At 66.0% G+C, this 27752-nt stretch overlaps 1 protein-coding gene across 4 annotated transcripts; it reads right to left on the bottom strand.

The window, feature by feature from the left end:
- Positions 1 to 906: 906 nt before the first annotated feature.
- On the bottom strand, positions 907 to 27752 carry CTBP2 (C-terminal binding protein 2). 4 transcript variants are annotated; one of them, XM_036027436.1, is made up of 10 exons: positions 18421 to 20264; positions 9122 to 9276; positions 8823 to 8967; positions 7443 to 7649; positions 5479 to 5693; positions 5068 to 5198; positions 4467 to 4594; positions 4065 to 4182; positions 3514 to 3594; positions 907 to 2259 (listed from the first exon to the last, which is right to left on the bottom strand). In XM_036027436.1, exons 1-10 carry the CDS (start codon positions 20048 to 20050, stop codon positions 2079 to 2081), a joined length of 2991 nt encoding a protein of 996 aa, XP_035883329.1. In that variant the 5' UTR covers positions 20051 to 20264; the 3' UTR covers positions 907 to 2078. The 4 variants fall into 4 exon arrangements, with proteins under 4 accessions (XP_035883329.1, XP_028367651.1, XP_028367650.1 ...); XM_028511850.2 differs by lacking the exons at positions 3514 to 3594; positions 18421 to 20264 and adding an exon at positions 27596 to 27752; XM_028511849.2 differs by lacking the exon at positions 3514 to 3594 and having other exon boundaries at positions 18421 to 20262.

The following is a 27752-nucleotide window of genomic DNA, read 5'->3' on the forward strand; positions in this document are numbered from 1 at the left end:
GGGTTTGGGGGTTGTGTGTCCTCAGGGGAGCACAGGGGCCCCGTGGAGCGGGCTCTGCCTCCTTGTCGACCCCTAGGCTCGCTGTGCCGCAGACTTCATGGGAGGGAGGACTGTGGCTCACAGGCCGCGGGGGTCTCCTTCCACGCGTGCCTGTCACTCACTCCTTGTGGGTTGCCTGTTGGACAGTGGTCATCGAGATGCCGGTGAGCTTGCCCCGCTGCTCCCGGAGGGAGAGGTTGGTGGCCGTGTTCTCCACTTCTGGCCTGGTGAGGTTGGTGCGGCGTGCTGTGTCACGGCTGAGTTGTGACGGGACCACGGCCTGCACATGAGCCAGGAGACTGGTGCCCTCAGGTGCCACGGCTTTCAACTTGATGGCACGAGAAGGGTGATGAAGGGGTCGGGGGGAGGGCGGTGCGGGGACTGTTGGACTTGACACCTGCGGACACCACCAGGACAAAGGGGTTCAGTGCCATTTCATGAGAAAGATCCACTGTGTCAACTTCAAAGTTACCAAGAAATGGAAGTGGCCGATGTTAATCATTTTTGCAACATTTCTTTGTAAATAATTGTTTTAAAAAATTTTGAGATTTACTTTCCTGCATTAATGCTTGAGCCAGGTGATTTTGCCTTTGGGTAAATTAAAGTCAGAACTCTAAAACATAACCAATTTTGTTTCTTGAATTCTAACCTGTTTTATCCTAAGAACGGCACGATTTGCTAGTGATGGGCTCAGTGTGAGGCGTGAGACGTGCACCAGTGGCCTCGAGTCCGGGCATCGGACGGGCAGGTGACAGGCGGTTTGTGCTGGAGCCCCGGGGTGACACGAGCTGAAAGCCGCTGGCTGTTTGAAATGCGGTGCCTTTAGACGTCTCAAGTAGAGAGGACTTTGACGTTGGTGAGATGTACTTGAGTTTCAGAACAGAAATTTTTATTACCTTTTATTGAAAACTGCACTGAACGCTAAATGTCCACCTTTACAATAAACAGATACAGTAACGGTAACTCACACTAAAACAAAACATTTCTGATAGCCATCATTTTTCCGTTGGGACAGTTTTAAAGGTTTTTGTCACAAAAACAGGAATGTACCTATACAAAGGCTCAAAATAGGCCATCTTTAAACAAAAAGGCGATGATTCACAAAAGACTATGAATATAACATGTAACTAGCTGATACAAATCTAATAGGATTTGTTGAAATCAGTCACATCTAATAGCACACCTGAAGTGTTCTCGTATAAAATATCACGTGAAGAAAAGAAGACTTTATCAATGTCTAAAAAAGTGGGTTTGTTCATAGACAATCTGACAAGTTACCATAAAAAGTGTTTCCTGAGACATAAGGAAATGCAACATTATTCTTCTTGAACTCTTTCAGTTCAAGACTTTCCACTCAATAAAATAGCTGAGGATCTGAACTGAGAAAATATATTTGAGTACAAACAGCTTGTGAAACTTAATACTTTTTTTTTTTTTTTTTGCATCATTAGAGGGTATATCACGGAACTCATGGCCAACTCGCCCGCGCAGCGCGCAGTTCAGAGGGTCGAGTTCTCTGTGCAGGAGCCGGGAGCGGCCGCCGCCCTGCGCCCGCAGCCGGGCCGCGGACACGGGCGCTCGGGCTTCCCAGCAGCAGCAGGAGCAGCCCCCGGGGACCGGAGGGACTGGGGTCACAGGGTCGGGATCGCCTCTCAATTTTTATTTGGATGTTTGGAACTCTTGACGCAACATTCTCTATAGCAAGGTGTTCGGGGCCCGCTGGGCCCAAGGGGCTGGTAAAGGAAAAAGATCCGTTTATTCTTTGTGATTTGATGCACAGATGAAAAACTTAACACACAACAACAGAAGTTGGTCGTTAATCAGTCACGTCCTAGTCTTTCGGGGCCTCCGGAAGGGGAAGGCGTCTTGCGCTTTCCCGCGTCTCGGCTCCCAGCTCTTCCTCAGTGGAACGCTGCGTCGTCAGCCAGCGGTGCGCCTGCCCGAGTCCGCCAGGGAGACCGCTCGCTCCTTTCCTCTTAGTTCGTCTGTTTCTCACTGTCTCTTGGTCCCAGGTTCATCTGACCTTTTGTCATCCTCTGCTATTGCTCGTTGGGGTGCTCTCGATTGTCCCCGTGTTTTGTGGGCTGGTTGGGGGAGGGTGCTTGGGAAGGGTGTGCCACCGTGGGGAGGCTGTGAGTCACCGGGATGCCTCCGGGGATGATCCCTTCCATGGCGGCGGGAAGTCCACCCGGGGCCACGCCCACGATGCCCGGCGGGTATCTGAGGAACAGAGAAGGGGCAGGTAAGTCCAGGGTAGTCATTGCCACGCTCTGGCTCTGCCAGCTTGGAGTCTTTTTTTATGGGTGGGGTGCCCCTTCCTACCCCCAAAGCAAGGAATAAACCTATGTGAAAAAGTGTGCAAGGTCGGGCATCCGAGTAGCTCCTCCACATGCTGTCCGTGGTCTCTGCCCTGCGTTTGGAAGCCAGTTTGTACCAAGCACTCATTGGGTACTCAGATTTAAGGATCCCCCAACCGACGGCAGAGTCCTCTTGCAGACTGTGCGTGTCTGCCTGGGCCGGGCAGGCCTCTGCTCCCTCGGCCTGATGCGTGCCACGGTCAGAGTACCGGGGACCCTCCCCTGGACCCGGAGGCACGAGCTGCCGTGTGTGGGAGCGCACGTGGCATTTAGTGACACGGGGCTGGTGCGCACAGTGAGACTCAGGCGCTGCGAGGAGCCGTGGAGTGATTCCTGGGTGCCAGGCCCTTCCGTGTGGGTGGAGGAGGACTCTGAAGGGTGGGACCTGCCCTGTGAGCCCTATGGGCACAGAGTGTGCTCCAGGGGGGCCATGTGGTCTTGCTGTGTGCCAAGGGACAGTTAGGATGTGGCCCTTAACCCTGTGGAGGTCTCAGCTAACACTCAGAGCACTGCCCTGGCTGGTGGGTCTCAGTGGACTGAGCACCAGCCCGAGAACCAAAAGGTTTGATTCCCAGTCAGGGCATTGGGTTGTGGGGCCAGCCAGGTCCCCAGCTGGGGGGCATGTGGGAGGCAACCAACTGATGTACCCCCCTCTCTCCTTCCCTTCTCTGAAATAATGAAATCTTAAATCTTAAAAAAAAACACAAAAACAAAAAAGAAAACCAAAAAAAAAAAAAACAACGGTGTAGGCCGCATGTATCCAAGAGATACATTCATTTCTAGTATGTGCTGAATGCAAAAATAAAAACGCTGCAAATCTGCATTTATTATACTTATGTAATAAAATACATTTTATTTATCTTCATTACAGTCTAGAAGAAATTAAAGAAATATAAAAACATTAAGAAAAAATTTTCAAGTAACGGAAACATGGATATTGCTAAAAAATACAACCAAAAGATGTCTTTAATCAGAGTCTTCAATAGCTGGCTTTGCAAAACGTTTGTAACAGTCAACACAAATGATGCCACTGTGGCCGAGGCATAAATACTTTTTACAACACTTGCAAAAATATCTTGACAAGCGGTTTGTTTTTGATGCAGAGCACCTAACACACCTTTTTCTTTTTCTGCTGGTCGAGGGAGCTGTATCTATGTCGTCGTTAGAACTTCCTTCGCAGCTAGTCCTGACCTTGAACCTATGCACCCAATATATTTAAGGAGAGAGTTTGCATTCGTTTCTCTGGTCAGCCACGACCTCCGCAGGGCTACAGGGGCGGGGAGGCCGGGGCTGCTCGCTGCACTGCGCCCTACCTACAGGGCACAGCGCGGGCCCCGCGAGGGTGGCCCGGCCCAACCCGAGACCGCTCCACTTCCTGCTGGGGGTAGGGGCGCAGCTCCTCTTCTACGGGGCCCAGCGGTGTGGGCTTAGAGCACCCTGGAAAACGACCTCGAGTGAGACTCCCTGCTTGGCCGCCGGAGGGTTCCAACGGGAAAACAGAGCCACCGACGGCCTCCACCTTCCCACAACGCCCTCTGCCTTTGAAGTGGCGTCAGAAGGAAGCGTGGTTCCTGGCACGGTGCTCACCTGTCCCCGGGCTGGGTCAGCCTCCCTGGGGCACGCCCGCCCTCTGCCCCTGGGCTCGGACCTGCCCTCCCCTCCCCTCACCTGTAGGTGGCACCGTTGAGCTCCGGGTGAATTGCTTGCTGATCTATTACTGACCAGGGCGCGGTTGTGACAAAGAATTCCTTGTTCACACAGTTTCTTAAGCTCTCTGGGATGCGACCTGGAATGAGATGATTAAAATTATTTTAATTAAGATGGAAATGACTTAGATGTAATTTGGCACTGAAGGGAATCTGTCAGCTGAGTCTCTCTAATGGAAGGACTTGGCCCTTCCATTTTCACAGCGGCCTTCTGCCCGGGGCAGAGAGGAGCCTCCCGCTCCCTGCAGGGGGCGGGCGCGGGTGCACCCTCCCAGGTTGGAGTGCTGACCCCAGCTGACCCCCACGTTAACAGGTCTCCTCCTGTGTTTAGCATGGGTGGTGTGGGGGAGCGGCTGGGGCTCACCTGTGATCGCCCGACGGATCTCCGTGGCCGCGGCCTCCCTCATCTCCAGCGACGCCTGCTCGCTGTACCAGGCTGTGTGGGGCGTGCAGATGAGGTTCGGCGCGTCTTTCAAGGGACCCTGAGCGAAGCTGGACAAGGGCACAGAGACGCAGGGCGTGAGAAGAGCAGGCGGCACACCCCCGCCCCCCGGGGCCTGGGTGGTCCTCAGGACCCCGGGCTGGGGGAGGTGGCTGCAGGGGCTGGGGACCGAAGAACTCTCTTGGTAAAACTGTGCTGTAATTAGTGCTAGGAGTTTCAAGGACCCCGAGGAAGGGATGATTCAGTCTATGGAGGGCTGGCCTGCCCGAGAGCGGAGTCAGTAGGTAGTCCGAGGCGCACGTGAGGCCGCACACCAGCAGACCGGTCCTCCCTCCCTCCCCCGTCTTCCTCCCTCCCCCGTCTCTGATAGCCTCCGGGGCCTCTGGCCCGTTCACAGCTAGAACGCGCCCCAGCCCTTAGAACAATTGGGTCCTACCCAGGGCCTGTCAGTCTGGGGACACTCCCCAGGCCCAGTGCGAACCCAGGAACTCGGGCTGCAGGCCCTGCCCCCCGGCAGACCCACCTGAAAGGCTCCGATTCGTGCACGTCGAGGGCCGCCCCTCGTATCCTGCCTTCCTTGAGGGCCTGCGCCAAGGCCTTCTCGTCCACCAGCCCGCCGCGGGCCGCGTTCACCAGGAACGCTCCTTGCCTCATCTGTGGGGGGAAGGGAAGGCCAGGTAAGCGGAGGCTGAGGCCGGAGACCAGGAGCCCCGCGGGTCTGGCCATTCACGCGTGGAGCCTGACTGTGGAAGGCCGGGTTGGTGTCTGTAGACCTGAGAGAGGGACACGCAGTGGCAAGGCCGGGCCCCGGGCAGCTGCTGTCCCCTCAGGGGACTGTCTTCCCTGATCCCCGGGCGTGTCCAGGGACCGTGTCCCGTCCCCTCTTTCATGTGTTGGAAGTCGTCAGGGCCTGTGGGCGCCCAGCACCCATTACCTGCTTTATGGTGAAGTCGTTGATGAGGTGGTGGTTATGCTCGTTGAGGTTGCAGTGCAAGGAGACGCAGTCGCTCTGATAGAGCAAGTCCTGCAGGGTGTAGACCCTCTGTACACCCAGGGACCGCTCTATCCCGTCCTGTAAGTAGGGATCATAGAAGATGACGCTGAATCCAAAGGCCTTGGCTCGAACAGCGACCGCCTGCCCCGTGCGACCTGTGCAGAGAGAGCGCCCAGTGAGTGAGTGTGCGGCCCCTCCTGCAGGCAGCTAGGCCAACCCGAGGCCAGCGCCGGAGGGACTGTGCGCCGGAGGCTTGGAGCCCCGAGCCCGGCACTCTCCAGGTCTGCCTGGGGCCTGGCCTCCAGTGCTCACCACGTCTAGGCCAGAGTTGCTTTCTGGTGAACTCCACATGCATCGGGTGGGTGCCTCTAGTGTGCCCCCTACTGGGGACCTGGCCCACAACCCAGGCATGTGCCTGGACTGGGAACCGAACCGGTGACATTCCGGGTTCTCAAACCAGCACTCAGTCCAGTTGAGCCGTGCCAGCCAGAGCTGGGCTCCGTTTCTTTATGGAGCACCAGGTGTGCTCACGGAAAGGGTGCAGTGACCCAACTGACCCTGCGGTCCGGTCCGGCCTGCGCACAGAGTGCCGTGGGCACCCGCTGTGGTGGAGGGTGGGGGCTCGGGAACGCTCAGGTGTTTGGGCTGGGTCCTGACCGGTGGGCGGAGCCTCGTGCCCTTTCAGCCTGCAGCCGGGGCCTCCAGCAAAGGAGAAACCACCTTCGCCACATGGGACACGCAGGCCTCCCCGACTCCCAGGTGGCCACCGTGTGCACCAACCCTGAGCCCCAGGGATGGGCCCCGTGGGGTCCCGTCACGGGCTGCAGCTTGAGGACAAAAAGCTTTGATGCTGGAAAGGGGCTGATTTGGGAAGAGCACAGAATAAACCTTTCTCTAGCACCAGGGCTCGGAGGTGCAGGGAGGGAGGAACCAGGGGCCCCCCGGGACCCCATCTCCCTGAGCAGGCAGCAAGGAGATGCCAGTCGGCGTGCACAGGGGACCCGGGCAGGGGCAACTTGTGGGATGGCCGGAGCCGGAAGCTGCGGAAACACGCGGTCTGCCACGAGACTGGGCCACTCACAGCCTGAGGCTGCAAGACCCATGGAACTCCGAGTGCCACCTCCCCGAGCCCCGGGGAAGCGGGGAACGGGAGCACCCAGCAGGGGGCGCCGTGGGTCCCACAAGCAGTCCACCTGCCTGCCTTACAGTCCCCTCAGGGAACTTGATGCCCAATTTCCTCAGCGTGACCAACCCTGCTGCCCGGTTTCTTAGACCGGGAGCAGGAGCCAGGAAGACGTGCACCCCGGAGGAGACCCCGGTGCCCCTGACCCTTCTGAAGGCCAGGCCCGGCTCCCATCACCCCATTCCCACTCACAGACAAGGAAGCAGGCAGGGGGTCAAATGCCTTCCTGAAGGTCACTGTGGGGGCCCGACTCGAGCCTGTGCTGCCAGCAGCAGGTGCCTTGGGCTTCCCATTGGGCTCTCCTTCCCTTGGGAACCTGCCCCAAGCCGCCCGGAGCCACCAGGAAGGGCTCTCCCTGCCCCCACTCTCAGGTGAGCTCTCCAGGCTGGTGACCTCGGAGCACCGCCTCCTGACCCCACCCTTCCCTGCGGGCACAGCGCCCCAGCCGGGCATCGGAGGCCCGTGGGCGCTGGGCCTCAGCGCCCCTCCACCGCCAGGCTCCGTGCCAGGCCCGAGCCCGCCTGTTTCCGCACAGGGCCCCTCCCTGCCGCTCTGCCGCCTGCTGAGCTGTCCCCACTCCTACGCAAGCAGCCTTGACCCTGACCTCCCGCTCCAGGCAGCAGCCCCGTCCCGGGCACGCCTGCAAGGGCCCTCAGCTCCCCGGCAAGGGCCACCCCTAGGTGGGAGGGGGGGGAGGGGACAGGGCAGAGCGGGCACGTACCGAAGCCGATGAGGCCCAGCGTCTCCCCGCGAATGCGGGCGGCTCCCGAGGCCACCTCCCGGATCTGCTCGACGCTCTGCACCCGCGTGCCCTCCCGCAGCGCCTGGTACAGCCACGTGTTCCGCCGGTACAGGTTGAGCACGTGGCAGAGGGTGGAGTCGGCCGTCTCCTCCACCGCCGCCGCCGGGATGTTGCACACGGCGATCCCTGGAAGGGCAGGGCCTGGGTGAGACCCCCCGCCGCCCCAGTTCCACGGGAGCCGGGCCCGCCGCCCGGCTGAGGGCTGCGGCGGCAGAACTGGGCTGTGTGGCCCCGAGGCAGCCCAGTCAGGGTCTCGGGCCCGCCCGCCGGTCCCCAGGGGACACAGACCCCCCGGCTCTACCACCCAGGGCTGGGCTCACCCGAGGCCCCCAGGGACCCCACGTCCTGGTCACGCTCCACTTTCAGACCTGTCCCTGGGAAGGGAGCGGTGGGTGGCCAGAGGGGCAGGGCCAGCCCAGACTGCTGTCACGTGAGGCCACGCAGTGGGAAGCCTGCCCGGCGACAGCCCTGACCCGCGGGGAGCGGGCGTGCAGGCCCCCAGGGCCCCTCCTGGGCTGGCGAAGGGCCCCAGGCTTCTGTGTTGTGGCCCTTACCCGGGCTGACAGGGCTGACATGTTAGAACTTGTTTTTAAAAAGGGACAGGCGTCAGAGCTGGCACCTTCCCCCCAACACGGGCCCCTGAGCCCAGTCCCACGGCGGCTGGTGTGCCTTCGCGGTGCCCACCTGGCCCGCACTCTGAAAGAAGCATTTGGGACCCAGTGCAGGGGGTCAGGGCAGGCGCCAGGCTCTGTGTGAGGGAGAGTGACAAGGGACAAGTGTGCCCCCCGCACCCCACAAGGGGGCTCGGCCAGCCAAGCGGCGTCCAGGGGCCCACGGTGTCTGGAGCCCTAGCTCCCAGGCTCCCTCTCAGTGCCAGACCCGGGGCCACGGGGGGCTTGACAAGGGACGTGGGGCCAGGCCCCGGTGAGACCGCCCTGCGCGCGACTCTGCCTGCACATGCCGGGCGGGCAGGGAGCCCCCGGGGTGGGGAGCAGGTCCGCCCTTTCTAGCACAGTGGGGACACCCCAGGAGCACTGCCCCGAGGTCCAGGGTCACTGTGACAGACCCTTTAGGAGGACACCCACAGGCACGCCCCTGCACACCTGGGCAGGGGACACGAGCTGAGCAGCACCTTGGCTGACAGAGCCCCGGGCCATACAAGGCCTTGAACACCCGCGACACAGCCGCCTCCGTCAGCAGTGCCCAGCCGCGGGCCGGGGCCCGGATCAACCTCTGGGTGGCAGGGGAGGCTCCCCTTCCTCCGAGGGGCCGGTCTGCTCTGGCCGGGCGCGCACTCACCCAGCTCGCCGGCAGCCTTGATGTCGACATTGTCGTAGCCGCTGCCGATCCGCACGATGACCCTCAGGGCCTTGAACTTCTCCAGGTCCTCCCTGGTGAGGGTGATGGTGTGGTACATCATGGCTCCCACGGCTTCATTCAGCACCTGCACGGGCGAGCAGAGCACAGGCTGGTGCCTACTGGTGATGTCATGGGGGGAGGCGGGGGGGTCGGAGAGGCAGGGCAGAGGGAGTGATGCTTGTAGGAAGGCGAGGGAGGGACCGGCCAGGGCGCCCGGAGCGTGGGAACGGGGACCCCACCTTCTCGTGGATCTCCTGCGTGGACTGCGCGTCACAGAAGGCCACGGTGGCCAGGTCCTTCAGGATGGGCATCTCCACGGTGCAGTCCCGGCCGTCCAGCAGCGCCACCAGGGGCCGGGGGTGCAGGGGGCCGTTCATGATCTGGGGGCGGATACCTGCGGGAGCGGGCGAGGTCAGTGGACACACAGCCGGAGGCAGGCACACACGCCCCCACCCCTGCCGGGTCTGTGGGACTCCACCTCCCACCTGCCAATCCCTGGGGCCGACAGGGAGCCCTGGAAGCTGGAGGGGTGCGCCCCCCCACGGCGCTGCTGCCCCGGGCCCAGCTGGGACCCCCACTCCCTTCGGGGCTGCCGGGGGAGGTCTGGGGCACCGCAGGGAGACAGTGGTCCAGCCTGGGGCCTGGGCCTGGACGAACGACAGCACAGCAGCAAACGGGCCCTCGTGCAGCTGACTCCACGGCCAGTTGGAACCTGGGCCAAGGAGCCTGCCCAAGGCCACAGCTGCAGCGGCCCACCACCCCGGGGCCACAACCAGGGCCCCAACCCTTTGGGGACAAAAGTGGGCCAGGCCCCCGCCTCACCTGCACCACTGGCCTCCGAACAGGGACGGGATAAAATGGGGTGGGAGGGCCACTCAGGTGCCCGGACCGCCCCGGTGGGAATGGCACGGGGCCCACCTCTGTCCTGGGGCTCACAGGGGACCAGGGGACACTGTGGCTCTGGGGGAGCACATGGAACCAGAGAGCAGCACTCCCAGGGACGGGGGCCCATCACGACGGCGGCGACCTGACTCGGGGAGGGCCGGTCCTGCCCGTGCCCACACCTGCCCCAGTGCAGGGTCTCCAGGGTCTCTGAGGCGCAGACCAGGGCACCTGCCCTTGGCCCAGCAAGCAGCACCAGCCCTGGCCACTCCCCTCAGCGCCTGAGAAGCAGCATTTTCCCACCCCCACCGCCCCATTCAGAGCCACACACTGGCGGGTGGGCCTTGGGCTCTGCGGGCCCCTCCTGACCCCCGGCCATGCGAGAACCAGGCCTGGGGTCCAGGAGGGACAGTGGCTCTGAGATGACCAGGACAAGTCCACCGTGTTTCTCTCGTCCAGTTGGACACGTGTGGCCACAGAGGACCGGTGAGCACAGGTGGCTCCGTGCTCTCGGACGGACTCCGACCACGGCCACTGTGTCGGCCGGGCACAGCCTGCCTCCCGCACCGCGCCCCCGCCTCCCATCCACAGCGACCACCTGGGCTACCAGGCTTGGCGGGGGCACGCCAACAACCCCGGGGCCGGCTGACCCTTGTGGGACTGCGTGGCGGTGGACACCCCCAGCACACGGGGGAGGAGCCGCACACACCTGCGCAGCCACGGCCTCTTACCCCCCCCCCCCCCCCCCCGCTGCCCCGGCTCCCGGAGGCCCCCAGAGGCGTGCGGGTCCCACCCGGAGCTGCGGCCCCAGGTGCCCCCAGTCCCCACCCGGACACGGGGCCGAGGAAAGGCTGCTGTTCTGGCCTCAGAAGGAGGGGCGGCGGCTACACAGGCCACCCCGGTCCCTCCCCGCTCCAGAGCAGCAGAGGGCCCCCCAGGACCCGGGCGCCCGAAGCAGACATCCAGGGCAGCTGAGCCCCGGCAACCCCCCCCCCCGAGGGCAGCCAGCTCTGCTCCGGGAGCCTCCCTCTCCTCCCCCCACACCAGCGGCCCCGCCCCAGGGCCCACAGAGCAGAGGCCCCATCTCCACTGAGAGCACAGCGAGCCGGCCCTTCCCACCCGCCGGACTCTCCCTCCGCCCACACGCCATGGGGCCCAGGGCACCCCTCCCTCCCCGGGGCCCCGGCAGGAGGTTAACTGGACACGGCTCGTGGAGCTCATGGTCAGGATAAGAAACCCCAGTTGTGACTCAGAAACCGACCCCACAGCCGAACCATGAGAAGCCCCCCTGAGGCCACCAGCCGACGCCCACCCACAGCATCCGCGGGCGTCCCGTTCCCCGGGAAACGAACGCCAGGTTGCCTAGCGATCGCCTCTCTCCCCGAAGCCCAGGCCAGGCAGGAGCAGCGGCGGGGGCTGCCTGCCCGCCCACCGGCAGCCCTGGCTTTAGACACCAGGCGCCGGGTGGGCTGTGGGGCTGAGCCGGGGCTACATTCCTGTGTGGGTGGGCCCAGGGTGGCACAGCTGAGAACTGAGCGTCTAGGGGGCCACGTGAGACCCTCCCCCCCACGGAGGGTGAGCGCGCTCAGCCGAGCCGCCACCACGGTTCGCTTCTCTGAAGAAGGGACCACACCCCACGTGCACCCCAGGCGCCGGAGGGACACCCGCCTGCACACTGCGGGTCCAGTCCCAGCCCAGCCGGCCTGCCCGGCACCTGCCGCCCCTGCTGGAGTCGGAGGCAGGAGGGCCCAGGGGTCCCCCAGAGATGCCGGGGGGACGAACCTGCAGACGGACCTTCTGTCTCGCCCCACGCTGCCCGACACAGCCTCGGTGCTTCCGGCAGCCGGATGGTTTCAGCGTGCCGGGGTGTGACCGACACTCCAGGCAGGGCCCACACAGCCGGGTGGCCGGTGGGGACCGGCGGGGGGGGGCGGGCCAGGGAGGGCGCCCAGGCACCGCACTGAACGAGAAGCCCCTGGGAAGGGGGGCTGGCAATCCAGAGCCAGGCGACTGACTACTGGACACTCCAGACAAACCCCACGAACCCGAGACGGACAAGAATCCCAGTGTCTCCCTCCTTCCTGTCACTCAGGGAGACCCCACTCCGCCGCGAGAACACCAGGGCAGCGGATGACACAGCGCCTCAGTGGTCCAGGGACGGCGCCGACGGGGACCGTGGGGCCCTGGTGGCCCGAGGCTCAGAACAACTGTCCCTTTCCACAGGCTCCCCAGCGGAGAACTCGCCCCGCCCTTCACGCAACTGCGGCTGCACTTGGACGTGTGCGGCCACAACCTCGCAGGGCAGAAAGCGCGGGACAACCCCGAACCCACCACAGGCCGGTTCAGGCCCCCACCCGCCTGAGCAGGGACAGGCTCCTGTCGGAGGACGGGGCGCAGCGCCCAGGTCGAGGCCGGCCCACGCCCCTCCCCGGGCCGGGCGCTGCTGGGGCGGCTGCCGCCGCACACGCGTCTCTGGGAAATCAGAGACCCTCAGTGGGAAACGTCCAGTGGCCGGAGTGTCGCCGAGGGCCCGGAGGTCCGGGCACAGCAGGCCTGGAGGACTCCCTGGTCCCGAGGGGAAAGGCAGACTCTGCCACCCACAGCCGCCCCGGGCACCCGCACCCCCCACCGGAGGGCCGCACTCCGCCCACAGGTCTGGCTTGGCCTCTGCTGCTGGCGACTCGGGACCTGGGCTGCCCCGGGCCCGGCCGCTGCGGCTACAACGACCGGGGGTGAGAGGCCTCAAGGAGGCGGATTCTGCCGAAGCCCCCGGACACCGCAGCCGCCTGGAGACAGCCCCGCCCGCGCAGCTCGCCCAGTGGGGACCCTGAACGGAGGCGAGGGACAGAGGCTCTGCCCTTCTGCAGCAGAGCTCAGACCCACAGCCAAGGACCACGTGTCTGCCCCCCGCAGTCTGTGCGCCCAGGCACCCCCGCCAGCCCGCTGGGCGAGCCCTCGCCGGGGGGCTCCTGGCCTGGAGCGTCTGGCCTCCGCCGTCGCCCTCACCAGTCCCAGGGGAGCCCGTGTCCCCGGTGAGTCCCTCTGCCCTGAAGAAACACCCGGGGTTCTGGAAGCCGGGGCTCCTCGCCGCTGGGGGCAGGCTGACCGCCACCCACTGAGGCCAGTGTGAAAGGAGACCGGCCAGACCGGCCCGCAGGACGGCGGCCGACCCCACACACGTCCTGCAGCAAAGCCGCCAGGGACGCGAGACCCTGCTCTGTTTTGGGTGAAGCACGCTTTCCCCGAGAGCCTGGCCTCCGCGGGTGGTCCCGGGGCACACGGTGGGGGGCCAGGGCCAGGGCGGGAGGGCTGCAGATCTGAGCTTGGGGAATGGCCAGTCCCCCGCTGCGGGGTCCCACTGGCTTCCTGCCCAGGAGGGTTCATACAACCCCCAACGCCGGGGACAGTCCCCGGGACAGGCGACTAGCATCTCATGCATGAGGCCAGGGACCCCCTCAGCCGCCCCTTCGGGCCGGAACACACCCTCTGCACCCCCTTTCACCGATGGGCTCGGAGGAGACCCTGCAGAGTGCGCTGCCTTAACGGGAGGCACCCCAGCTTCAGGGAACCCCCCATCCCCGGTTCTGGGGCAGCTCCTCTCAGCGTGACTGCAGCCCAGGGGGTACGAGCCTACGGAGGCCAACAGGGGCTCCCAGGCTGTGGGCGGAGAGGGCCCCGGCCTGCAGCTCACACGCCGGGAACCCCGAGGTTCTGAACACCGGGGCCCAGCTCCCAGGGTCCTGACCGGGTGCTCTGCAGCCCACTGGGGCCCAGAGGAGCACCTGCCTCTCGGCCTCACCTCGGCCTCGACCATCTGTCTGCACTCGGGGCCGCGCCGCGCCCACCCACGATCGGGCGCAGACCCGGCTGCGTGCCAGGTGCCTGGTCGCCACTGTGCCGCCTGGAGACCGCGAGGCAAGGTGTGTGCCTGTGGTCACAGCGTGGATGGTGGGGGCAGAGCCTCACTCACTGTCTCCCATCAGAGGCCACGCACGTGCCCGACGCCAGGGCCCCCTGATGCACAGCTGGGGATGGAGACCGTGGGGCCGCCCGCCAGCCCACCCCCGACAGCCCGGGCAGGTCTGCACGCGCCCCACCGCCCGAGGTCTGGTCACATGACACGAGAACCATCCCCTGGGCTCTGCCCCAGGGGGGACAGCCCCTTCCCTCCCTGCGGGGCTGCACAACTGCGTGGTGACCGTCACCATTGTGACCTTGAGCAGCAGGGGAGACCCCCTGGAGCCCTCAGAACCGCGGAGGCCGCAGCCAGGCACATCGGAGGACCCTACAGGGCAGAGAGGCCGAGGCCTCCAGCAAACCTGGTTTTTCATGCGGCCTTAAAACCGGAAGAGAAGGAAGGGAAAGGGATTCCATTCCCGAGACCCTCTCACAGGCCCGTCCAGCGGGCCGGCAGTCAAGTGCGCCGCCCTCGGGCCCCAGTGGCCAGGAGGCTGCTTCCCCAAGCACCACCCCAAGCAGGGCTGGTCGCACGTCCCCGCCCTGCTCCTTTGCTCTGTGTTCTCGCTGAAGTCCAGAGGCTTCTAGAGCGTTGCAGGCTCCGAGCCCAGTTCACAGGAAGACGGCAGAACCCACCACGAAGCGTGTTTACTCCCCCGAACAGAAAGCATCCAACAGAGCGGTCCCCGCGGGGGAGGCCGGCTGTGAGCACCAGGGGTGGAGGGGCCAGACGGACACTTCCCTTGGACTCGGGGACCCCTCCCGGAGGGCGGGCCCGAGGGGCAGGCAGGCACCCTGGACCAGAGGTCACCGGGGGCTGCAGAAGAGGCCGAGCCCACCCGAATCTCACACGTCGGCTGGGCAACGGCACCCGGGCGAGGCGCTGGCGGAAAGTGACAAAAACTAGGCGACAAGGACACAGGACGCTGTCACGAGGCAGCTGGGCGTGTGGACGGGCTGGCGCCCAGGGTGGCGCGGCAAGAAAGGGAACCGCGGCCCTGGGTCTCCCATGGCCGCCTTGGCCAGGTGGCCGAGGGCTCGCTCAGGAGAGGCTTTGAGCGGTGGCTTGGCTGTGCCCCTTGCCCTCACGACAGGAGCTCACGGAGCTCGTCTCCCTGTCCTTGAGACCGGGGCTGCGGGGACGCTGAGCTCGGGCCTCGCCACGCAGGCCCCCCCCATCACCAGCACTTCCTCTCCCACCCACTCAGCCCCCCACCCCCCTCGGGCGTGCAGGCCGCTCCTGAGGGCCGGGCAACAGCTGGAGCAGAACGTGGCCCTCAGGGCCTTCTGGGAGGCCCGGCGCCCCAACCCTGCACCCGAGCACGCGAGCTGCAGGCATTCTGCTTCACAGGGGAAACGCCCAGGATCCCCCCAGGAGACCGGGAGCGTGCTGGCCAGGTCCCTGCCGCCCACCGGAGCTCACATGTGTGTGTGCGCGCACGCAAACTCAGCACCGGCCACACCCTGAGTGGGCTGTTCCACTGGCAGCCCCTTCCTGGGGTCGGCTCTCAGCGGCTCTCGGGAGAGCGCCCCTAGAACCGCCGGCCCTCCCCGGGGGCACCCGACGCCCTCCCCACAGCTGTCCGACCGCAGCCGCGGAGCGGGCGGGCCTTGGGGGCCCCGAGGGGGCAGGTCCCAGGGGTGGTCCCGTGTCCGCCCCCCACCAGCACCCACCGAGCGCGCCCCCGGGGGGCGGCCGCACGTGGGCCAGCCCGCAGTGGGTGACGGCGCTGCTCTGCACCGTCCCTCCCTGAACCGGGGAGACCTCCCGGGCCGGCACACGCCCGAGGGGCAGCTCCGGGGCCGGCCTCGTGTGAGGACGAGCCGCCGGCCCCAAGCCCCTAGAAACCTTTCCTGTTTGTAAGCGCTGGTTTTCTGTTTGAAAAACCCGCCACCCTTCTTCCGACGGCTGTGGGCGAGACGTGGCCCATCCAACGCGTGGCCCGCCGAGACGAGCCAGGGCGGCTCGGAGACCCGGGGCCCGCCCCAGACGACGCCCCGGGGGAGACGGGCCGAGTGTCCACTTGTGACCTTGGATCACAGCACCCACAAGCACAGGCAACCAAAGGGGAAAAGTTAATGGACATCGTTAAAATTAAAGGTTTTGTGTATCAAAACCTAAAAAGATAAAAAAGAAAAAAAAAGACAGCATTTGCAAATCGTGTGTCTAACACCAAAGCCCGGAAGGGCTCCTGGTCGAGCACCCAGGCCCCCGAAGCTGAGTGAAACTCGGAGGTCCCTGCTGCGGACGCCGGCCACTCGAGCACACGGGCCCTCGAGATCAGAACGAGACGGCAGAGGGGCCTGTGGGCGTGCGCCCCCTCCCCCCGCCTGTGGACTTGGCTCAGGTGGCCCTGCCCTGAGGCCCGCCCGGCACTGCGGGGCGGGCCGGGGGGGGGCCGGAAAAGACGCCGCAGCAGCCCACGAATGACCCCCAGAGATGAGACACACACAGCCAACCTGCGCTGGGAAGACTCGGGCCCACGCAGGACACACACGCCAGGAGCCGGGGCCGCGGCTGGTAGCGTCCCAGAGCAGTCAGAACAGGGCCAGCTCCGGTTCCCTGCACCAGCCCACAGGAGGGCAGGGCAAGGCCTGGCCCCGTCCACCACCTCCTCTGGGCCTCGGCCAGGGGGCGGAAGATGCACTGAGCATGCCGGGAGGGGTGGGGGCGCTTCTCGACCCGTTCAGCCAAGGACTGGGGCTCAAACCTGAGCTCCCGTGAGGCTCCCCAGACCACGCCCCGTGACGCCCCTGCAGAGGGGTCGGAGCTGTGCTGGACAGGAGTTCAAAGAAGTTTCCAGATACCCAGTTTTGTTGAGAGGCCCACTAAGCTTTCCAGGCCCGGCAGGTCGGCCCCCCAGCCCTTCTCCCAGCCCCTCGCCCTCCACGGACAGAAGCACCACGCCCCACCCCCAAGGCCCAGCACTCAGCCTCCCCAGCACTCGCCCCCGGGCCTGGGAGGTGCCGGGAGATAAGGAGACGACCAAGAAGCAGCGCCTCGGAGGGGGCCAGCCTGCGGCCAAGGCCAAGCCTCAGCACCGCAACTGTTTCTCCTTCCCGGGCGCACTGCACCGCACCCCCGCAGCCCGCCCGCGGGGCCTGCTCAACCGCCACGCCCCCCAGCGCACACGGAAAGGGGAACAGAGAGCTCCGTGCACTTGCCCGGAGACACACAGCAGACCACACACCCGAGCCGCACGACCCCGTGGGCCGAAGCCACGTTCCTGGGTGCAGGGCCGCCCAGGGGCCCGCTGGGCCGGCAGGTGGGCCCCAGCAGACCCCCACCCGGCAGCTGACCCTGCCGTTCACACCGCTTCCAGGGGGGGCGGCGACGACCCGCCGAGGGGCAGGGACGGCTCCGCACAGACCCCCGACTGGGAACCCGCGTGCGGACGCCCCCGGCTGCAGGCTTCCCCGCAGAGGAAGGGGCCGCGAGTCCCCCGGGGCCCGGAACCGTGTTAGCCAGCCAGCACCCGCCGGACTCCGAGGGCGCCCGCCCCGCCCCCGACGCCAGGGACCGCCCTCCTCAGAAGGCAGAGCCCGGTCAACAGAAAAGGGAGAGAACGAGGCGAGGGAACGGCCCTTCTCCGGCGAACCTTTGCCGGGCTTCAACGAGGAGATGGCCTTTCTGTGGTTACGGCCAAACCTCCCGTTGCTTGGCAACAGGTAATTAAGGACCGTGTTTTCAGATCCGCTTTGTGGCGGCCGGCCGTTGCCAGACGAGATTACCGGAGCCGGAGACGCCAGCGCCATGCAAATCAGGCGGCCGTGAAGAAAGAGTGTTTGACCGTGAGGGGCAGAGCACGGGTCTTCGGAAAACTGCCCGACTTTTCTCCCGTCGCACATCGAGGAGAAAAAAATCCACACGAGACGAAACCCAGAATCGGCAGTGGGAGACCAGGGAAGAACCCAGCCAGCCACCCGGTCCCCTGGGGGGAGGGGAACCACCGCCATTTCCTCCGGGGGCCACACCGGCGCCAGCGCAGCACCTCGGGGCGGCAAGGCCGGGCCCCCGGCCCCCACCCACCACTGTCTGTCCGAGGGGTGCTTTCACCCCGGTTTCCAGGCCACCACCCCCACCCTCTAGGAACAGTGACTCACAGAACAACGCACTTAAAAAGGACTCCATTTTTAACAGTTGTGCTGGGGAGGCAAGAGTGTAAAGACAGGAGCCCAAACCTCCTGCTTAAGCTGCCGGGGGAGCCTCAAGAGTTAAATGGAGAGTCTGGCTTTGCTCAGAGGACACCCAGAGGGACACGCCCCGAAAACCACACAGACACAGACACACCCAGGACCCTGCTCTGTCTCCCCCGCTCGGGACACGAGCCCCGCCCCCCGGGCCCAGCACCGAGACAGGCGGCGGGGAGGGTTCCGACGTCCTGCTTCGTCGGCCCCGCCCCTGCCTGCTCCGAGGCCACCCCGAGGGGCTGGTGGTTCCGGTGTGTTTGGACCCCCCCCCCCCCCCGAAACACAGCCCTGTGCCGTCACCGTGAGGGGAAGCCACGAACCAGCCCGAGCTCCACTGGGGGAGGGGGCGGCAGTGCGGTCAGCGGGCTTGGCCGGGAACCGGGGCACCGCCCGTGCGCCCCCCCAGGCCTGGGCTGAGAACGGCGAGAACGCCAGGACCCCCGTGCCGACCCCTGCCCTCCGCTCCCCCAGCGCCCCGGGGGGAGGCAGGGTGGGGCGGGTGCGTTACTTGGTTCTGGAGCGAGCATGGTGGACACGATGATGGGGGCCCCCGTGCGCCGGGCCACCTTCTGGTAGGGCGCGTGGAGGCTCTGGCCGGCCGGCGGCAGGGTGGACGGGTCCGCAGGGATGCCGGGCTTCCGCAGGAGCTGGGCGCTGCCGTGGGGGCCGGACAGAGGCGCGGCGGCCGCGGTCCGCTCCCGCTTCAGCAGCTCCATGGGCACCGTGTAGGCCGTGGAGTAGGCCGTCCGGGGGTGCAGCGGGGCGGCGGGGCCCGGGTGCGTCAGGGCCAGCCCCACCGGCGGGGGGTACGCGGAGCCCGGCCGCACGGTCAGGGCGCAGGGGGTGGGGGAGCTGTACCCGGAGTTGGAGGGGAAGAGGGGGGCACGGGCGCCCACCCCCGGGGCAGAGTAGGTGGCCGCCGGCTCCAGCGGATGCTGGGAGGGAGCGCTGGAGGGGCGTCGAGCTGGGTCCCCCGCCCGGGGGGGCGCTGCCTGCAGGGGGTGCGCTGCCTGCAGGGGGCCCCCGGCGCCCAGAGGGGGCAGGTCGCCGAGGAGCTCGCCGCCGTGGCTGAAGCTGCTGGAGCGAGCCCGGGGCGGGGCGCCCGCCGGGCCCTGCCTCCGCAGCTGCATCTCGGCCCTGCAGCTGCCGGCCAGGCGGCTCAGGACGCGGGCCTGGCCCAGGTTGGGCGCGACACACCTGACATCTGCGTCCTCCATGGTGGCCAGGACGGCCGGGGAGTCGAAGCCCTGCTGCAGCAGGGCCACCAGCGTGGCCTCCGCCACGCCCTCCGCCCGCAGCAGCGCCAGGAACTCGGGCTGCGCGCTCCTCGAGCCGCCGGGCTCCGGGAAGCAGGGCAGGCCGGCCTCACAGCCCCCGAGAGACATCCTGGAGGGGACGCCGCCCTGCCCGTAGCCCCGGCTCAGGGTGCCCGGCGCCGTCCCCGGGCCGCCTTCAGGGGTGGCCGCGCCAGTGGGGCCCACGACCAGGCACGTGGGGGCCACCTGCCTGGCGGTGGCGGGATCCACAGGCCTCTCGCCGACACCGACGTCGTTGTAGGCCTGGCCGGCGGGGTAAACGGTCGCCTCTGCCTGGTACCTGCCGTGGGCCAGCTCCCCGGTGTGCCGCGGCGGCGACGAGGCCCTGCTCTGCGCCCGCAGTCCCGGGGCCCCCGCTTTACCTGCAGGGTCCCGGCACAGGTGGGCCACGCCCTGCAGCGCAGGGGCCCGGCCTTGCCCTTGCTCCCAGGTCGCCCCGCCGCCAGGCACTCCGTAGCCGGCCAGTGAGCGGCTGACTCCGGGGTCCCGGTGCTGGCACAGCTCCCGGGGCACCTGAGCCTCTCCGGTGGGGTCGCCGTAGCAATCCCGCGGCAGCAGGGCGGCGTGCGCGGTCACCACCGCCTGCCTGCTGTCGTAGAAGGCGAAGTCGGGGACGGAGCTCTTCCTGCCGGCCACCGAGCCGTAGAAGACCTCGTGGCACAGGTCGGGCGCGGGCTCGCGCCAGGGCCCCTCTCCGCCCCCATCGGTCAGGGGGCCGCTCCGGCCGGGGGCCTCGGCCACCGCCCAGGGGCCGCCGTACCAGCCGGCGGCGTCCCAGCTCTGAGAGCGACCGACACCGACATGCCTGCTGGGCACAGGCATGGGCGCGCGCGGGGCCGAACTCACGGGTCTTCAGCTCCGCACAGCAGCGGCCGACTGGCCGCCCCGGAGCCCCGCGGGAGCGGGCTCGGACAGCCGGCCGGGTTTCCTGTTGCAGAGGACGGCCTGAATTATTAACCCGCGAAACCTTAGCAGACAGAACGCAGCACTCGCAGGGACTTCGCCTGCCTCCCTCCCGCGGCCAGGTCTGCGCCGCTTGGCCCCAGCGGGGAGGCTGCCGGGCCGGCCCCGCCTGCCGTGCTCACGCGGCGCTGGCTCTCTCAGCCCTCGGATTAGGAACTAAATAAAACCCCAGAGCTTTTGTCCCATGTGACATCTCTAGAGGGAGAAAGCTGCCGCGGTTCCACCCAGGCCTCCGCCCAGGCCTCGGCTCTGGCTTATCTCCCTCGCCCTCACAGAGCGCTGGGGGGTGGGCGGCGCGCCCCTCCCCTCTCCTCCCCTCCCCCGGGGTCTGCGCAGCGCCCGAGTGGCAGAAGGAGACCAGTGAAAGGCGGATTTCATGCCGATGGGATCTTCATCCGCGGCCCAGATGAAATGTTAATCCGCTGCACTTGGCCAGGGCTGCAGTGAACGGGACAGGCAGGCGGGGCGCAGAGACAGAGCCTCACTTGGCTCCAAAACCCGGAGGGGGGCGGGGCGCGCAGCGGGAGATGAGAGACGGGCCGGGCCTGCAGCCGCCGCTCAGCCAGCACTCAGCACTGAACCCCGGCTCCAAGGTGGCTCCTTGGTGACGGGTGCAGTGAGTCACACGCTCAGGTCCAAAGGGGCTCTCCTGTCACCTGGCTGTCTCACAGCCGTAAAACACGGACCCCGCACTGCTGCCGGGGCGGGGTGGGACCCGGAGGTCCTCATTTTAAAGACCTGAGCTATCTCAGAGCGAGGGGAGGGGAGGGGAGGGGGGCAGGAGAGGAGCACTGACGTCTGACGTCTGTCTGCTGCGGGCCGTGACCCAGGCGTGTGCCCCGCCCGGGGCAGGGCCTTCCCCGCACGCTTGCTTCTCAACCCGCAGGGCCGCGCGGGCCCGGGCTGGGGGCTGTCACTCCGGGACGATGGCAGAGGCCGGGGACTGAGTTCGCCCCTTCTGCCTTCCAGAAGGGGGCGACTCGCGCCTGGTGCCAGCCAGCACTCCTGACCCGCGTGCCCCTCAATCTGAGACTCAACCGGAACCACGAACAAGGAATGCCAGGCACGAAAACACACACCAATTCGATGCGGGAAAAGCCGCAGCTGCTCCGGGGGGGAGGCCGTGGGCGCGAACCGGTCTCCGGGAGCTGAGGGACGGGGCACAGCAGGCCCGTTCGAAAGAGTGGGGTCCCGCCGTCTCCCCTGTCCCAGCCATTCAACTTGGCGACAAATCGTTTAAACCAACACCACTCCCCCCCACACTGGCTGGTCCCCAGAAGCCAGAGCGCTGGCCCACGTCCTGTGCGGGGACATTGCCCACGGACGCTCGGCTGTTACTGGGGCACCTTGGACCCCATTCCTGCCCCCAAAATGCCAGCGAGGCCTCAGGTGATCTGCCTGCCCAGCAGGCAGGCGGCGAACAGACCGAGTCCTCTCCCGGTGCCCTGCCACTCTGGCCGCACGGGAGGGAGGGAGGGGGACAAGCCGTTGGAGAAGCGCCGGGTCTCTCTGCACGGAAGCAGCCGCGGGCGCCGATTCCCGCCACCCCACCGCCCGCACGCTCACTGTCAAGGCTGAAGGTGGCCACACACACACACACACACACTTACACGCCCACCAACAGCCCCAGGACGCGTTCACCTAGGAGACACATGGGGAAAGGCAGGGGAACGTAACAGGACCCGACACTAGATGGAAGCCAGCCCTATCTGGTTACAGCAGATCTTCCCGGCACCGCTGGGCGGCCGGGGAGCTGGCGGTGGGCAGGCCCAGTCCCCAGCCCCCCATGCCTGGGGGGCCGGGGGCCCCACTGGAACCCTTCTGAGGACGTGCACGAGACAGGTCTGGGTGGAAACGAGCCCAAGGCGTAGGGCAAACACACCTTCGCCCGGGCAAGGGCGCTGCCCGGAGAGCCCCGGTGGCCCCCGCCCCTCCCGAGGGGACCCGAGACCGGGCACTGAGCGTGTGCCCTCAGCGTCCGCCCAGCGTCCTGGGTCCAAGCCCAGCCAAGGGCGCTCCGCCCACACCACGCCCCGGACGCTGGGGACTGAGGGGTGGCGGCTGTGCCCGGGGCCACAGGGCACTGGGCCAGGGCACTCTCCAAAGCTAACACCCTGCTCCCCAGAATCCCCAAGCTAACTGGGGTCACTCTGCTGAAAAGGGGGACAGCTGTCGCTTTCTAAAACTTTCCTGAAACTCCACAACATCATCGAATGTGTCGCTGATAGAATTAACTCCCGGAGTGCCAGAGAGTAACTCCTAAGGAGACGACTGCTCCCAGCCCTCAAAACAGGGGGACCCTGGGCTCCGGTCAGCAGGGCCCCCGCCTTTGGCCAAAGGACAGCACCCGCCTGAGCCTCAGCCCCCACGCCGTTCCCCTTTCCTTCCTTCTTGTCACAGAATCCCAGCACGTGAGGAGGCGGGAGGGCCGAGAGCCCACTCGGGGCGCAGGCATGGCCCTCAGAGGTGTGTGTCCCCGAGCACTGTGGGTGCTGCACCTTTGTGGGGGTGGGGACCCCCGTGGGGACTCGGCCAGCCCCCGGGGCCCCCGTTTTCAGCTCAGGTGCGGGAGCAGGGCCGTGCGGAAGCGCGTGCACCTCCAGCTCGGCAGGGGAGCGGCGACAGGTTCTGAGACAGGGAAGCAGACCAGCTCCCGGCGCCCGGGCTCCAGGCGCCCCGGCTCCCAGCCCAGCCCCACGATGCAGCCCCCCAAACTCACGCGGCACGGGCCTCGAACTCCGCCGAAGACGGCGACAGACTCTCCCTGCGTCCCGCAGCAACGCCGGCAGCCAGACCCGTGGCGCTCGCCACGGGCAGGTCTGCGAGTGCACCGCAGGGTGGGGAGGGGGGCCGGTTTCCGTGGGAGGGGCAGGCCCCACGGACTTCTCAATTCCGCAAAGACCCTCCCTGCAGGAAGTCGTGTAAAGTAAAAAGACACTTTCCAAAAACTAAGAAACACACAGTCTAAGTTTTCTGGCAAATGAAGCTAAAATACAGCTGACCCCACAAATGGGGACCTCAGGGTCACAAGGGGTACCCCCCCAAAGCCAATTCTTCACACAACACCAGACACCAAGTCCTGACTGTGGAAACCTGAAAACGCCGAGAGGACTCTGGAAGGTTCCGGAAGGCAGGGAAAACGAAGGGGTGACCACTGACCCCCCTAGGGAACGGCTGGCCAGTCCTGGGGCCAATCACCCGCTGTGCGCCCGGTCAGAACAGGGCGGGGAGAGCCCGGGGAGGACGGGGTGGGGGAGTGGGCGTGCAGCTCTGGGGCCCAGCGCTCCCTTCTCTGCTGTTCTTTAGAGCGGAATTCAGGTACGAGGTGAAACCGGCGCACTGGGGTCTGGACTAACACCAAGGCCAGCAGGCTTCACTGCCCACCCTTCTCGGGGGACAGCCAGCCCCCACCATGGCAGCCCTGGACTCGAAGGCAGGGGAAACCCTGAGCTGCCCCCCCGCCGCCCCCCTGCCCGTGGAGCCCAGGCTGCCGTGCCCACCCCGTCCAGCTCCCAGGGGTGGGTGCCTGGGGTCTGTCGCTGAGGTCAGTGGGCTATGCAGAGCAGACATTGGCCAGAGAACAGGAAGGAAGAAACCGGCAGCAATCTGGGGGCCCTGGCTTCCCAGTCACCCCAAACTGCTGTCATTCGGTCGAGCTGTGTGGGGCATGCCGCTGCCCAGGGACCCGCTGCAGGTCTGCGGTGCTTCAGAGCCACGACGGCTGTGCCGCCCGGGGCCTGCCGTGCCGCCCGGGGCCTGCCGTGAGGGAGGAGCCGGCTCCTGGGAGGTGCTGCCAAGGCCGAGGGCAGACACTTATCCTGGGGGGACGGTGCAGCCTTGGGGAAGTCAAGTCAGGCGGCAGAAGGGCGGATCCCCAACCGGGACAGGATGCCGCGGCTGGGGGAAGTGGGGACCCGCGGTGAAGGCGATGGCAGCAGTCACAGAGCCAACCAAGATGGCGCCAGTCCCCCCCCCCCCCCAAAGGGAGACAGAGCCTTCTGCACACGGGGCCCCCAGCCTCGTGTGACTGTGGAATAAATAAACCTGCCCAGGGTGTCTGGAGCCCACGGCCCGCAGCGGCGAGGAGGAGCTCAGTCGCCCGCAGGCAGCTCCTGGGACGCTCCAGCCCGACCGCTCCCCGCTTCCCCCGAACCTGTGGGGCACGGGCACCATGCCCCAGGGTGTCTGCCCCCCACGGGGCGTGAAGACTCGCAGGGCCCCCCCACTGTGTGTCCCCCCCACGGGACGAAGGTGACTGTCAGCGATCGCACAACTACTGGAAGTGCGGTAACTGCTCCATCGCACGGATCGTTCCACCCGTGTCATTGTAACGTACAGCAACGTCGGGAATCCCATTTTAAGAGTCCACATTTTGGGGCTACTCAGAGATGTTTATTACGAATGACTGTGGACTGCGTATAGACGGCCAGCTTCAGCACCGTTTCTTTACAAAGTGATCTAGACACCTTTGCTTCATGACCACTCGGGGGCCACCGATGTCCCACGAAGACTTCCTGTCTCGGTGACACACTCGCTGGGGCAGGAGGAACCAAGTGACACGGGGGAGGCCCCCCCACGGCCCTCCTGCAGCACCCCCTGACACGGCCCGACCTGTGCGCGACGCGGCTGGCGCAGGGAGGGCTCCCAGGCTTACAGCTGTGCCGACTCCAGTTGCTCGCCCCTCCCCACGTCCGCCCACAGCCCAGCTCTGTCACCACGGCCGCCTCGTCTGTGCCCGCGAGCACAGCCCTGCGGTCACAGGACGGGACAGGCCCTCCCCTGAGGTGCTCACGAAGGGAGCTCAGTGCAGTGTGTCCCCGGCAGCGTCTTCCCCAGCGCACAAGACGAACTCCCTCCTTTCCCCGCCCTGTGTAACCTCAGTGGCCCCAGGAAAGGAAGGTGCTCAGTGATTTACTCCACCCCAACCCGCAACAGCAGTCCTGACCCCCAGTCCCCAGCAGAGCCGCCGAGGTTTGTCACAGCTCTGCGCCCCCCAGGGCTCTTCCGAGTCCCCTCCAAGGGGCCGGGGCCGAGGGGCAGCCGCCCTCTTCTCCGACAGGCCGACCGCACACAGCCGGGCCGGTCCAACCAGCCCCGTGTGATGCGCACCCTGCCAGCGCTCCGGCCGACCGGCGTGGCGCACGCGCACCGCACGCCAGGCTCGCGGGCAAACAGACCCGCGCAGGGGAAAGCCAACACCCGGCCACACCCCGAGAAGGAGGCGGCCGCATCCCAGGTCTCGCCCAGTGGCCCTGGCGTGTGCCCCGAGACGGGGCAGCGGGAAGGAGTGCAGAGCGGGTTATACACATCAAAATGGAAGGGTTCCTTAAAAAAAAAAATTAAAATTGGGATTTCAAGCCAGCTCGCAAGGCCGTCATTCCAACTGATTTGGACGGAGCCCCGCAGGCCCGCCGGTGGGGAGCAGGCGGCCCCCGGGCTGGGGCCCTGCCCCGGGCAGTGGCACCGCCTGTCCTGCAGGAGGCGCTGCGTCAGCCTGCACGTGCGGGCGGCACCGCGGAAGCAGCATCGTGGGACAGCGGCCGTACTGGCCGGAGAATGCCTCTCCCAGGACGTGGGTTAGAAGTCACAGCCGAGCCACCTAACTCGGGTGTCCCCAGCTAGGGGTGTCTAGCTGGGAGTGGCTACGGAGCATCTTCAAAAATGTGTGACTGCTCCCGTCCCAGGAACACTTCCGGGTGGGGGTGGGTGACAGGGAGCTTCTGCTGCAAGAAATGGGCGGGAACTGGTGGACCACGCCCAGGGCGGGGGCGGGGTCTGAAAAAGAGGGCCCGGGGTCTGCCCTAGAAACGGAGGAGAGGTCGCCTTGGCTCCCACCGGACCCCTAGCTGAACCCTGGGGCCGAGGGGGCGGAGCCAGTGCGCAGGCCTGCCTGACCCCGACCTCGGAACAGTGACCACTGGGAGGGACCTCCTGGGCCGGGGACACAGTGCCCTGAGTCGAAGCGCCTTCCCAGTGCGGGGCAGAAGTTAATTCGAAGGATCCCCACTCAGTCGGGTGAAGGCGGGTTACGGGACGTTGCACAGACCCACGGGCCTCGGGGTTTTCAGTGCCAATCAATGCCGCTCCAGGTCCGAAGGCCGGGGGTTAGTGTGGGTTAAGGAGACCGCGGAGACACGAGGACGCAGTGCCCCGGGCCCTCGTGTGGTTTCTGCAGAGGCCGAGACGCCAGCCCGGCGGGTGGACTCCCGTCTCTGGGTTGGATCGCACGGTGCGGGCGGCTCGGTTCCCAGCTCACACCGGGAACGACCCTACAACAGGCACAAGCCACGGGCCCTACAGTGTCGACTGCTGTATTTACACCTTTTCTCAGAGGATTCTGGAAAAGCCCCCCCCCCCCCCGGTACGTTTCTATGTTTCTATAAGAAGAAAGCAAACGATACCAAGCTCATCCACCGGGGAAGGCGGCTGAGGGGACCAGCACTGTCCAGCGAGTGCACTCCTCTATCCATCTGTCTGCAGGCCTGAACATTTTAAACGTTGGCTTAAAACAAGGCTTCAGCCCCACCCCCAGCCCGCCCCTGCAGCAGAACCCCGGGAAACCTCCATAGCCGCTCCCAGCTGGACGCAGATTGCGCGTGCGCTGCAGCCCCGGCGCCCCGCCGCGGGGCGCAGGCACCGCAGAGCGCGGCTTTGGCGCGGCTCCCCATCCGCCAGGCTCGGGCCACCTCCACTCGGAGAACAAACAATTCCGTGTGGGCGACCAGTGGGGGGCGCGTTCCGTCCCGGAGTCGGCGGGCCGACCACACCCCGCCGGAGCCCAGCCTGGCGGCGGGGAGCCGGCGCTCCGAGCCCCGCCCAGAGTCTTCCCGCTCACTCACCGGGAGCGGGTGGTGCATCATCAGCATTTCAGAGTTCCGTCCCTAGGTTTCCATTAGATTTTAACTATGTTTATTTTCCCTTTCATGAATAAAACACTTCCAGACGTTTTCAAAGATACCAGGGATGTGAACACGTCACGAGGGGCAAGGCTGGGCTCCCCAGGAATCATCTTGTGATTTATCCTTGTAAATATCTTAATTCGAAGCAGAGCACGCCGAGCTTCAGGAAGCAAGAAAGATGGTCCTAATACACAGCATCTTTCATGTGCAGAGTGATCCAAGGCGAGTGGTGGCCCGGGGGAAGGACCTCAGGGCCCACTTCCTGCCCAGCTTTCCTCCCAGCCCCACCCCCACCTGGGAAGCCAGGCCCTGATCCTACTTAAGGTCAGGCCTCCTGACCACAAGGCCAAGGCCGGAGCTGCGTGGTGGTGGGAGGTGCCTGGCGGGGGTGGGGGTGCGGCACACAGTCTGACCGGGAACCGGGTGAGACCGGTGGGCCGGCGGCAGACCGGAGAGCAGGACGACGCGTCTCCGGCCGGAAACCACCCACCACGCCGGCTCTTACCTTCGCAAATCCTGTCCAGTCGCTGTCGCTTGACTTTGTGCTTGTCCACCAGGGCCATTCTTCGTCGGACTCTGCAACTCGGGTTTGAAAGGCCAAGCGGTCCTCTAAGAATCAGGGGAACTCGCGGGAGTCTGCGGGCATTACGCCACTACGGACC

This window comes from Phyllostomus discolor, chromosome 5 (genome assembly GCF_004126475.2).
Source record: "Phyllostomus discolor isolate MPI-MPIP mPhyDis1 chromosome 5, mPhyDis1.pri.v3, whole genome shotgun sequence".
Lineage (NCBI taxonomy): Eukaryota > Metazoa > Chordata > Mammalia > Chiroptera > Phyllostomidae > Phyllostomus > Phyllostomus discolor.